Source organism: Castor canadensis, chromosome 2 (genome assembly GCF_047511655.1).
Source record: "Castor canadensis chromosome 2, mCasCan1.hap1v2, whole genome shotgun sequence".
NCBI classification, from domain to species: Eukaryota; Metazoa; Chordata; class Mammalia; order Rodentia; family Castoridae; genus Castor; species Castor canadensis.
In genome coordinates this window covers 59761040-59775173 of record NC_133387.1, presented here as the reverse complement: position 1 = coordinate 59775173, position 14134 = coordinate 59761040, and the positions used below count along the sequence as shown (strand labels likewise).

Below are 14134 nucleotides of genomic sequence, written 5' to 3'. Positions count from 1 at the left end.
TGATAAAATATTTTTCTCAACAAATTAAATGAAAAAAAACATGGTTGCCAAACCAATATTGCCTGAACTTAAAAATACTGCTCTCAAGAATATTCCAAGCCATGTGTGCTGGTGCCTTCCCAAAATCCCAGTACATGAGAGAGTGAGGCAGGAGGATCACAAGTTTGAGGCCAGCCTGGGTTACACAGACAAACTCTGTCTCAAAAACAACAACAACAACAACAAAAAAAAACAAAGTATATTGCAAACAATTTATTTTGTTCAAATATTGTCTATTCACGAATACATCATCATTTATTAGCATCGTAGCCATGTGAGCAAGGCAGGATTCATGTGTGTTCAGAAGTGATAAAATCTATTTAAATATTTTATAATTCAGATTATTTTCAAATGTGTGCTTTTTAGCATCTTGGGGGTTTTGATTATTTTCTTTTAATCTGTGTTTAAAATTTTAAAATACAGCTTCAACTCTGTGTTAACCTATCTTCAGTACATTTTTAGAGATAGCTCTTATAAGGATAATATTAGGATATATAAATAGGTACATATTACATAGAATACCACTAGGTATCTTTCACTATTTATTCTGTTCTTCTGACTGTAATAAAATTTTCCATATTTTTGGAATATAAAAGGCCTCACTGCACCACAAAGGACACAAGATGATAGTACTTTCAAATTATTAGATTATTAAGCATAGGCTTAGGATGAAAGGCTGGAAGAAGATTTACCAAGCCAATGGCCCCCGAAAACAGGCAGGAGTAGCAATACTTATCTCTGACAAAGTAGACTTCAAACCTACATTGATCAAATGAGATAAAGAAGGACATTCCATACTAACAAAAGGGGAAATAGACCAAAAGGAAATAATAATTATCAACCTGTATGTACCCAATGTCAACGCACCCAATTTCATCAAACATACCCTGAACGACCTAAAAGCATATATAAACGCCAACACAGTGGTTGTGGGAAACTTTAACACCCCATTATCATCAATAGATAGGTCATCCAAACAAAAAAATCAATAAAGAAATCCAAGATCTAAAATATGCAATAGATCAAATGGACCTAATTGATGTCTACAGAACATTTCATCCAACCTCTACACAATATACATTCTTCTCAGCAGCCCATGGAACCTTCTCCAAAATAGATCATATCCTAGGGCACAAAGCAACCCTCAGCAAATATAAGAAAATAGAAATTATACCATGTATACTACCTGATCACAATGCAGTAAAAGTAGAACTCAACAACAAAAGTAAAGACAAAAAACATGCAAACACCTGGAAACTAAATAACTCATTACTTAATGAAGAATGGATCATCGATGAAATAAAAGAGGAAATTAAAAAGTTCCTGGAAGTCAATGAAAATGAAAACACAACCTACTGGAACCTAGGAATTCTATCAGACCTTTAAAGAAGAATTGATACCAACCCTCCTTAAACTGTTCCACGAAATAGAAAGAGAAGGAAAACTGCCAAACACATTTTATGAAGCCAGTATTACACTTATTCCAAAACCAGGCAAAGACACCACCAAAAAGAAGAACTATAGGCCAATCTCCTTAATGAACACTGACACAAAAATCCTCAACAAAATAACGGCAAACCAAGTTCAACGACACATCAAAAAGATTATTCACCACGACCAAGTAGGCTTCATCCCAGGGATGCAGGGGTGGTTCAACATACGAAAATCAATAAATGTAATAAACCACATTAACAGAAGCAATGACAAAAACCACTTGATCATCTCAATAGATGCAGAAAAAGCCTTTGATAAGATCCAACACCATTTCATGATAAAAGCTCTAAGAAAACTAGGAATAGAAGGAAAGTACCTCAACATTATAAAAGCTATATAGGACAAACCTACAGCAAGCATCATACTTAACGGAGAAAAACTGAAACCATTCCCTCTAAAATCAGGAACCAGACAAGGATGCCTACTATCCCCACTCCTATTCAACATAGTACTGGAATTCCTAGCCAGAGCAATTAGGCAAGAAGAAGGAATAAAAGGAATACAAATAGGTAAAGAAACTGTCAAAATATCCCAAAAAGCTCTACTCAGAAGCTTCTAGACATTATCAATAGCTATAGCAAGGTAGCAGAATATAAAATCAACATAGAAAAATCATTAGCATTTCTATACACTAACAATGAGCAAAATGAAAAAGAATGTATGAGAACAATTCCATTTACAATATCCTCAAAAAAAATCAAATACCTAGGTGTAAACCTAACAAAAGATGTGAATGACCTCTACAAGGAAAACTATACACTTCTGAAGAAAGAGATTGAGGAAGACTATAGAAAGTGGAGAGATCTCCCATGCTCATGGATTGGTAGAATTAACATAGTAAAAATGTCCATACTCCCAAATGTAATCTACATGTTTAATACAATTCCCATCACAATTCCAATGACATTCATTAAAGAGATTGAAAAATCTACCATGAAATTTATATGGAAACACAAGAGGCCACGAATAGCCAAGGCAATACTCAGTCAAAAGAACAATGCTGGAGGTATCACGATACCTGACTTCAAACTATATTACAAAGGAGTAACAGTAAAAACAGCATGGTACTGGCACAAAAACAGACATGAAGACCAGTGGAACAGAATAGAGGACCCAGATATGAATCCACACAACTATAACCAACTTGTCTTTGACAAAAGAGCTAAAAATATACGATGGAGAAATAGCAGCCTCTTCAACAAAAACTGCTGGGAAAACTGGTTAGCAGTCTGCAAAAAACTGAAACTAGATCCATGTGTATCACCTTATACCAAGATTAACTCAAAATGGATCAAGGATCTTAATATCAGACCACAAACTCTAAAGTTGATACAGGAAAGAGTAGGAAATACTCTGGAGTTAGTAGGTATAGATAAGAACTTTCTCAATGAAACCCCAGCAGCACAGCAACTAAGAGATAACATAGATAAATGGGACCTCATAAAGCTAAAAACCTTCTGTTCATCAAAAGAAATGGTCTCTAAACTAAAGAGAACACCCACAGAGTGGGAAAAAATTTTTGCCATCTACACATCAGACAAAGGACTGATAACCAGAATATATAGGGAACTTAAAAAACTAAATTCTCCCAAAACTAATGGACTAATAAAGAAATGGGCAAGTGAACTAAAGAGAATTTTATCAAAAGAAGAAATTCAAATGGCCAAAAAACACATGAAAAAATGCTCACCATCTCTAGCAATAAAGGAAATGCAAATTAAAAGCACACTAAGATTCCACCTCACCCCTGTTAGAATAGCCATCATCAGCAACACCACCAACAACAGGTGTTGGCAAGGATGCAGGGGAAAAAGGAACCCTCTTACACTGTTGGTGTGAATGTAAACTAGTACAATCACTCTGGAAAAAAATTTGGAGGCTACTTAAAAAGCTAGACATTGATCTACCATTTGATCCAGCAATACCACTCTTGGGGATATACCCAAAAGACTGTGACACAGGTTACGCCAGAGGCACCTGCACACCCATGTTTATTGCGGCACTATTCACAATAGCCAAGTTATGGAAACAGCCAAGATGCCCCACTACTGACGAATGGATTAAGAAAATGTGGTATCTATACACAATGGAATTTTATGCAGCCATGAAGAAGAACGAAATATTATCATTCGCTGGTAAATGGATGGAATTGGAGAACATCATTCTGAGTGAGGTTAGCCTGGCCCAAAAGACCAAAAATCGTATGTTCTCCCTCATATGTGGACATTAGATCAAGGGCAAACACAACAATGGGATTGGACTTTGAGCACATGATAAAAGCTAGAGCACACAAGGGAGGGGTGAGGATAGGTAAGACACCTAAAAAATTAGCTAGCATTTGTTGCCCTTAATGCAGAGAAACTAAAGCAGATACCTTAAAAGCAACTGAGGCCAATAGGAAAAGGAGACCAGGAACTAGAGAAAAGGTGAGATCAAAAAGAATTAACCTAGAAGGTAACACCCACGCACAGGAAATCAATGTGAGTCAATGCCCTGTAGAGCTATCCTTATCTCAACCAGCAAAAACCCTTGTTCCTTCCTATTATTGCTTATACTCTCTCTACAACAAAATTAGAAATAAGGGCAAAATAGTTTCTGCTGGGTATTGAGGGGGGGAGCGGGAGGGGGTGGAGTGGGTGGTAAGGGAGGGGGTGGGGGCAGGGGGGAGAAATGAACCAAGCCTTGTATGCACATATGAATAATAAAATAAAAAAAAAGAAAAAAAATTATTAGATTATTTACACTGAAATGGAAGTAGGGAGACCCTAAAGAAATTAGATTTAATTTTTAGAAAATCTTATAGAATAGATACATAAATGCTCATACCCAAGGAAAATAGTTCTTTGAAGATACTTTACTAATATTTATATTATATATTCCTGTCATTTTTGAAAAATCGCGTTGGACTGACTGTCATACCACCTTAGAAATCATAGGGCAAACTCCCTTGTTCCGTGCCCACTCTTGCACCCAAATCTCTATTACCAATCTCAGTGGCATATGGTAGTCCCTGACTATGGCTATAAATACCATTCAAGTATTTTTTTCGATAAAATCGACCCTCAAATAATTAAGATGTGTTCCCACGAAGACTATTCAAAACACTCCACTTACTGGGCTTGAATTCATCACTAAATGGGAAATTCTGAGGCATTTTCTGAGAATAGAAGCATTTTGATGATATGTGCTTGGCATTAATCTGAGGGGAAATACACATCCCAGGACTCATCTCAGTGAGAGCTGTATAGAAAGTGTAAAGTGCGGTGAGAAAGTTTCATAGGGGTGACATTCTCATCCACAGTAACTAGAAGTACTAAGAGTCTCTCCCAGAATTTCCAGAGCCAGGTGAGAATTCACAGTTGACTTACAGAGAGTTTCTTAGAAGATATGACTGCATTCAAATTAAGCCAAGGGTTAACAAGTTTCTATAGCGGATTATACTCACATCAACAAGCTGATTCACTCCACTTGCCGTCTTTGCCAGGGTGACAAGGTCTTCTTGCATCTTATCCACCCAGGACTTGATGCTGCAGAAACCAGAAAGAAGAGCCTTACATAAGATCTCTGGCAAATAAAGGCCATATACTGATATTTTGTATCTATACTTCAGATAATTCCTTAAATTGCCTTTAAATCTTTCTTCCTCTGCCTAAACTCCACTACATCCACCCTGCCATTCTGCCTTCAAAGTGAAGAACCACTGAATCTCTATGCACAACCTTCTAAAATGCCCAAATACCCTCAAATCAAAAAGAGAAAAATTACATGAGTGTCTCACATAACATGAGGACACACATTTGCTTACTTTTTATTAAAATTCCAAAATAATAGCTACTAAAGAAAACATTGTAAACTGCAAAGTTCAAGTCTTCTGATTATAATAATGAGTATATTAAATCCGGACTATCTGAAAAAATGCAATAATAACTCCACCAACCCAGAAATAACCATCTTTAACACCTTAATATATTCCCTCCTAGTCTTTTAAAGATCTTTCACGTGGTTGAAAACATATTATATATAATGCACATATCTTTTACCATTATGCTTTATACTTTCACATGCCATTAGGAATATTTTATAAACCATTCCTTTTTAATGACCATTTAATGTTCCATTATCTCTACATTCCATAACATTGACCATCCTTCTTTTTTGAAAGTATATCATCATTTGAATCATGTAAACTCAAAACTATATATGTCTTTTCTTCCTTGAAGAATACACATGCAAGTCACCAAACTTTTCCGGATAAATTTCAATGAAATTGAATAAATAATGAAACATGAAATAAAAATATAATGTGAAAAAAGGTTTAAACAAGGTATTGAAAAACTTTTAGAGGAATAATGAGCTGATAAACTAAAGAGGAAGAAAGAAAACTCAAAGTCATAGAAAAGGATGAAGCACCTTATGGAAAACAGAGAGGCATGATTTACTTGTGATACAAACTGTGTATTAAAATTAGGAATAGTTTAGCACAAATAAAAATAAAGAAGAATATTTATTGAGCTATGCTGTATAATTAGGATAGAAAAAGGTAAATGAACGTCAAGGCATAAAATAGAAATTTATAGGACCATTAAATTGAATGGTACATGTTACCCTGATTCTACAGTCTGTACTACTTTTGAGCTACTATATATATTTGAAAAATATACAAGGACTAACCAATCATTATTTACAGTACTAGTATTAGATAAATATAACTGTGTCCCATTTTTACATTACCTTTTTACATTAAGAACAAAAATATACAGTACGGTATAATTAGGAGCGAAGACCATTGAACACTATTTTCTAATTCAAACCAAACTATCTCATTGCTCTAAGCAGTTACTGAATATTTCCTATAGAACAATGAATACTCTTTTATCAAATATAATTCCTAATATTGACAGATAGTAAGAAATGTTATATAGCATTTATGTGAGAAAGAACATGCATGTCCATAATATGATGTGTGTCTGAGTTTTGATTTATGCTAAACTTATCCAAAGCATGCATTCAACGTTTGCACTTGAGTGCACTGTCACTACCAATATTCATGGACGTGAAACATTTGGAAGCTGAAAAGCAATTCAGGACCCATCCAATATTCTCTGCTTTTCTGAAATGCAGTGAAGAATACTTTAGAGGAGCAAGGATTATTTTTCACAGATATGAGGTGTTATCTGGTTTTCCTAAAACATCATATAAGCATTCAATCTTTCAACATTGAATTAAAAAGCTATAATGTTAGGAAATAAGAAAAGATTCCACTCACTATGATACTGAAAAATTCTACTAGGGAGAATACTCATATGTGCAAACCTTTATCAATCTTTCTCTTACTAGGTAAATTTTCAAGAACATATGTATAATGACCAAACAATATTTTATTAAATTTATCCAGCTGTACTATAAATTCAGGAAGAAATTAGAGAGGATACAACATTTTCATATAGTAAGAAAGTAGCTCCCCTAGGAACAATTTGTTACTTGCTTTGTTAACCCATTCAACAAGTACTAGTATCTACTGGGGAAGGTATAAAAGGATGGAGATGCAAGTTGGGGTTAAAACTGTGTGCAGGAAGAGAACAAGAATACAGTGGAATATACTCAGGAACCAGGACAGAGTCATTTAATGCTTAAGTAGTGATGTGGGGAGGCTGGCAGATGAGCTGTAGGGGCAAGAGAAATGCTATCTACACATCTACACCCTTAGCTCGGACATGGGCTCTTTAACTAATTCTAGGAACCCAATTAATAGATGAACTGACTAATAAAATAAAGGCACAACTAGTTTATTAATTCTACCTGTATATGGAGATACTAACAAGTAAGTAAAGTACAAAGAAATAACCATAGGGTGATGCTTATGTAATTTTTACACAAAGAACAATAAATATGTGAAGGAATGACAGAACAAAGGAATATCTGAACTTGGGCAAAATGTTAACAAGTGATGTACAGGGGAGTAGAAGCTAATTGAAGAAAAGGGTTTTTCAGTATTTGTTTATTAAGCTTCACTGCAGCCCCTTGCAATGATCAAGGCTATTTTCCAGTCTTGGTCTGTGAAGGACACCCCTTCCTAAAGAATCTCCAAGGCTTGATGCATATGCAAAAACTCAGATTACACTTTCTGAAGTCTCAGTACCTCAAGTGTCTTAAGTTTGAACTAATCAATAAACTAATTGGCATATTCTGAGATGGCATATCATTAACACTTTCAAAACTTCTGGAGAAATAGCTACTTGAAATGATATTTAAGGACAATTGGAACTTGACAAAATTGTCAAGTATTATCAGTAAGTATGAATGCAGAAGGAATATAAAACATGGTATATTCAGTAACTTCAAGAAGTGTGACTGGCTGGAGGCTAAGGTTGATAAGTAAATTGTATAGCAGAAATGGAGGGAAGAAATTCAGTCAGTAAGATGGGCCAAAACCAAGAGTCTTAAATAACATCCTGAAGCATTTAGTTTGTATTCTCAAAATAATGGAGAGATCTTAGTAAATGAGAAGTCAGAGTAACACACAGGTGTGTATGAACACGGTAACAAATTTCCCTGGCATAAAGTGGATGGTGGCTGGGTGGCAGAAGAGAAAGTAAGATGGGAGGTGAGAAATGAGGAGGCCTCGAAGTAATGCTGTGGTAGTGACAGGAGAGAAGGGAAAAGGAAGCAAAGCAAAGGAGAAGCAATTAGCTCAACAGAAATCCTGAAGTATGGACAAGGTTCACATAATGTTAGATGTAGCAAGTGAATGGCAGAAAGAAATGGCAGGTGAGTTGGGGAGTTTCTCAGTTAGACGAGGATAGGACATTTCCATACAGGAAGTACAGAGGAAGAACAGCATTGAAGGACATTGATCCACTGTGGTTTGTGGTGCTGAGGACTGAAGCCAGGGCCTCACACATTATAGACAAGTGCTTGACCACTGAGCAACAACTCAGGCCATATGAGTTTGCTTTTATTGATGCAATTAAAGATATTTTTGAGAGACTCATGTATGGAAATACAATATGCAATTGAATGTACATGTGGTCAGAACTGTCACAAAAGAAGTCTGCTTAGAATTAAAGATTAACGGGTACATTATATAGGAAGGATATAAGTAAATCAATGGACAGCTCCCAGGATAATGTACAGGAGGAAGGGAAAAAGCAATAATTAGGACTTGAAAAATAACATCTAAAGAATGCTCAGAGGAATCAGAGCAGTGGTAGCACAGAAGTCATAGAAGGAAACCATTTCCAAAGAGGGAGGATCTAAGTCATCAGACAAGGTAAGAGAAGTAAGAAGCGTATCCACTGAGAGCATGTGTAGAAACAGGAAAGAAACAGAGAAAGGGGAGTTGGGGCAACTTTTTGTTTTTAGTAGATAGACACTGACATGTTTCTATGTAAAAGGAGAAAGGCAAGTAGAAGTTTCACAGATTCAAGAAAAGTTGGGTGTGGCAGTTCACACAGCTCACACCTGTACTCCCATTACTCTAGGGCCAGAGGCAGAAGGATCACAGGTTCCAGGCTGGTGACTTACACTGTAAAACCTGTTTCAAAAACAAATAAACAAGTAAACAAACAAAAAAGAGTCAAGAGAGAACATATGGAAAGAATATATGGAAATGCTATTCTAAAGTAGGGCACTTTGGCATTTGACAAAACAGTAAAAGCAGAAAGCTCTCTCTGACCTTTTCCTTCTCTTCTTCTCAAGACTATCATGTGACAGGTATCCTGTCATATTCGTAGAAAAGAAATGTCACACGGAAAAATGAAGAAGAACCTGAACAAAAAAAAAAAGGTCTCTCTAGGTTCCCCTTAGCTTGTTACCATTAAACTATAACTATCATCCTCCAGTCATTTCTACAATTCTGTCCATAAGATACACAGGTGTGCCATTTGGTCTTCATTTTCTGAAAGCTCTATGTTACTTAGAAGTTTTATTACAGTCAATTAATTTGTATTTTTCTCTTGATAATCTGTATATTTTAATAGAAATCTCAACCATGAACCTTGCAATACATGAGAAAAGAAATTTTTTTTCACCCTTACAATACAGTAAGGTCTTTGAAAAAACATGAAATTCATTAGATTTTTTTGCTCACCCACTGTATTCCAAACATGAGTGGGTAGAAGGGAGGGACAAATTAAGAAATCGGCAAAACAAAGAAGAAAGCTATCACATGACTAGAAGGGGGGATACCTTATTCCACAGAGACTGGAAGGAAAAGGAAAATTTTGAGGTAAGTGGAAATAACGGGAACAACTAGAGCAAAAGCTTGAGAGACAGTTCCACTTTATTTTTAAGGCTTCTATTTCCCTTATAATAAAGGAGGAAGAGTAATCTGTACAGAGATAGACAGTAGCTGTTACGGTAGGAAGTTGAAAAAGAGCTTGGAGGTTGAAAAGGAAAGCCTGGTGAGTATTTAAGGATTTGCACTACACTGGAGGTCAAGGTGCTAATCAGAATCTCGGGAAAGGGCTTGAGCAGAGAAAAATGGAAAAACAGCATTCAGATGAATGTGGGGCAAGTACCAGCAGGTGGGAAAGGGGACAAGGAAAAGTGAATTAAGTCCTAATGATTCCCAGATCTCTACTGATTGTAAATAGCAAAGGCTACTACAATATTCATTAAAATGTTATAATATTATATACGTTGAGATGACTATTTTCTAAACCCATTTTCTGTGGAATCCCACATCCTATAACACTATTTCTAAGAAAATGTATGAAAATATTGGGTATTAACACATTTTAAGTCTTTCTAATCATTTTTTGAACTCCTGACCAAACAGCCTTATAAAAAGAATATGCTATATAGACTAAAGTGGCCTGTGTGCACATATCTCATTTTAAATCAGTTTAAATATATGTGTTTTGGAGAGCAATAGTAGGGTTTGAACTCAGGATGTTGTTTGCTAGGCAGGCACTCTACAACCTGAGCTGTGCCTTTTCCCCTTTTGGCTTTGGTTGTTTCTGAGATAGTGTCTTTTATGCATTCCCTGTAGCTGAAATGACAGACACACACTAGCACACCCAGCTTTTATTGGTTGAAATGGGATCTCATGAACCATGCCTGGGTTGACCTAAAAACCACCATCCTCTGAATCTCTGCCTCTGGAATAGCTAGGATTACAGGTATGAGCCACATCCCCTAGTTAAATATATGTATTTTAAAAGAACAAATTCCACTGCTAGGAATGTAGCTCAGAAGCAGAACACTTGCCTAGCATGAGCAAGGCCCTGAGTTCCATCCCTAAACAGAAAAAGAAAAGAAAAGAAAGAAAGAAGGAAGGAAGGAAGGAAGGGAGGGAGGGGGGAGGTAGTAAGGGAGGGAGGAAGGAAGGGAGGAAGGAAGGAAGGAAGGAAGGAAGGAAGGAAGGAAGGAAGGGAGGGAGGGAGGGAGGGAGGGAGGGAGGGAGGGAGGAAGGAAGAAAGGGAAAGAGAGAGAGAGAGAGAGAGAAAGAAGGAAAGAAGGCCAGAAATTGTTGTGAAATGAAGAAAATTGTTCTCAGAAAGTTCAGTAGTTTGTTTGAAATTTTTTCTTTAAAAATAAATATAAACTACAGTCTCAAGCCAGGTTAAGAAATTTCACTGAACCCATGACTGTCTGGTTGTATAGGAGCAAATAAACTTGAGTGATAGTATACTGTCTCTATGTGGAAACAAACTGAATTTCAAGCTTGTGTTGTCATGCACTTAGCTTACTAGAAATATACGGTCCTTGGCTTCAAGTCTCAGGTGTTACCAGAAGCTTCAGTGTCATAAAGATAAGACTGAGGCATGACAGGAAGGCAGAAGAATGGAAGGAATATGCAAAGGAGAACAGTGAGCAGCTCTAGAGATTGCATATGCAGTCAAGGCACATATACAACAGAACTATTGGAAGTCAACTCCTGTGTACCTACTGCTCCTATGGCCTCATTCCTTGGTTTCCTTCCATATTATTATCATCTGATTTCTTTTCATTCTTCTAAAGCCAAATGCAGTCATTTCTCAATGTCCGTCTTTGATTTTATCCATCTTTCTCCTTCCTCTCTTCTAATTATTAGTATTTACAAATCTCATGCTTTAACCATTTCCTTTACATATATAACCCCTAAATTTGACTCCAGTTGTACCTTGACCACCATTTGACCACTCCACCTTGACATCCCACCATTCCTTTTCCAAGACTTATAAAATCAAATCCAATCTCTTCCCTTCCCTCCCCTCTGTGTCCCTTCATCTTTGTTGGCAAACTATCTCCCCAGTCATTTAGATTCACTCCATCAGTTTCTTCATCTTAGATCTCCTCCAGTCCTCTGTTAAACAACAGTACCTCAGCACTTTCCCAACACATAGCTGACGGCTAAATGCAATGGGAATTTATTTTGTACCATCTCCATGCTAAGGTATTTAGTATGCATTCTCTCATTTAGTCATAAAAAACAAAGTATCTCGTTTTCTAAGATCTTTTACTTTGCCCAACTTTGCTCTTTCCACACAAATTTGGCTTGAACTTCTACCAAGAATTAATCTCAAACCCCCATTGGGATAAATCCCCCCAGCCACACTACATTCACTTTTCACAACCTCCTAAACCAAGATCATTCTCTACTATCCACTAAACTCCAAAAGCACTTTAACTGTGCTTTATGCTTTTTTTATGTACTTCAATAATTAGATGAATATACTTTCTCATTTATCACTGCATCCTCAAATTTTCTATTAAAGAGTCTTGAAAATAGTAGGCATATAGAAAACTGGTGAAAATGTGGAAAATGCATTGAAATGGAATTCAATTGTACTACTGTTTTTTTTTAATCACAAGTATCGTTATGTTTATCTTCTCCCATAAACCACATCAGAAGAAAATTCACTGCCAGATACATGCATCTATAAACAGTACCCACATGTTACAGATTTTCAACTCAAAAATTTCAAAATGTAGGGATAATACTTTAAGAAAATAATTAAAACTCTGAAGGGCATGCCTTAAAATTCCAAATCTAGTTTGGGGATTTGTTTGCCTTTTTTTCCCCTGGTGGTCTTGGGGTTTGAACTCAGGGTCTCCTGCTTGCTAGGCAGGTGCTCTGTCACTGAAGCCACAACTCTTACCGTTTTTCGCTTTAGTTATTTTTTTAGGTAGTGTCTCACAATACTGCTGGGACTGGCCTGATTTCCAACCTCCTACCCACCACTTCCCATGTAGCTGAAACCATGATTGCACACCACCACACCCAGCTTGTTTGTTGAGATGGGGGTCTTGCCAACATTTTCCCAGGCTGGATTCAACCATGATCCTCCCAGTCTCCACCTTTCAAGTAGTGGAATTACAAGCATGAGCTATTGCACCTGGACATAATTCCAAATCTTTTAAGTGCACATTCAATGTTACAAAAAAACATTCTATGAGCCTTCGTGCTCATATAAGAACTCATTACCGAATCCAACTGTTTCATGTTATCCACAGATTCAATGTAATTTAAAGCATTCACTATGATACCTCTAAAAATTGAGGCAAATACCTTATTGAATAATTGAAATAGTCTTGATGCCTCTGCTTCACGGTATTGTAAAGAAATGACCCAAATTCTAAAAGCAAACGTATAAATTATTCACATTTTCATGGAGTTTGAGCGAGAGAAAACTTGCTGCTCAATTAATATTGTTCCTTTTGTGGCTGGATTTGTCTGTAATATGGCTTTCAAAAAAAAGTAATGCGCAGTTCAGAAAACTTTATTTTCAAAAAGAAAGAAGAAAGATGGTAATCCATTTCATTTTGTATGCACTTGAGGAATATCAAACTCAGGAAAGCACAAATTATACCCAGTTTAATCTATTGTAAAGTGTAACAGTTGAGTACAAAGTGTCAAGTCTTCATAGTTATCTATTTAATTGTTTTAAAAGCTAAGCTAGAGAGAATTTGCCTGGCTGGAACAATGGAGTCAGAGTGATAGCTGAGAATTGTTAAAATAGGTCCTCCCTAACACTAACTGTCCTTCCTTTCTCTATTTGATGTGAGTTAAGTCCTGTGGAAAAAAAAAATAATAATGTGTGTAAAACTATTGCCATTTGTAAGGAGAGAATATTAAAATTGACATCTTCCACATCTTTCTCAATTTACTCCACTAGCAATTATCATAGATATAAAGGCAGCATGGGGAGGGGTGCAGATAAACCACGCCTGTTACAAAAGGGACTATAGAAGGATAGTGAGAGAGTGAGGAATCTATACCATTTGGGGCCTTGTCCTAAGGCAATTCTTTGCCTATGTCACTATTTTTAAGCAATTATTCTATTTTTAACTCAAGGGAATAAAAGACACAGTTATAAAAGATTTAACAAACTGACCATTTCAATTGTGCTAATATATAAAAAGCTTATTCATAAATTTGAAGTAATATGATCATATATTTCAAAACCCAAGTGTTCTACATGCTATAAATAGTCTGCCATTGCAAAACTGCTCCTACTTTTGTTATATAATAAACCACCCACAGTGTCCCTGTAGTTCGGTAAAAATAACATAAGTAAGCCAAAGATTTAGATAACCGAGACATGCAAGTTTGCTAAATATGCATTTCTTATAATGTAGATAACTGTAGAGTGGGTCTTTTTTTTTTTAGTGTAAA

The 14134-nt window shown here is 36.2% G+C and overlaps 1 protein-coding gene across 6 annotated transcripts in view; it reads right to left on the bottom strand.

Annotated features, from left to right (window-relative positions):
* Cacna2d1 (calcium voltage-gated channel auxiliary subunit alpha2delta 1) overlaps positions 1-14134 on the bottom strand; it is a 437884-nt gene that overhangs the window by 344817 nt on the left and 78933 nt on the right. For all 6 annotated transcript variants that reach the window (XM_074064875.1, XM_020156667.2, XM_020156666.2 and 3 more), the window contains one exon: positions 4979-5060. In XM_074064875.1, coding sequence (XP_073920976.1) covers positions 4979-5060 — 82 coding nt within the window. The remainder of the gene's footprint in view (positions 1-4978; positions 5061-14134) is intronic.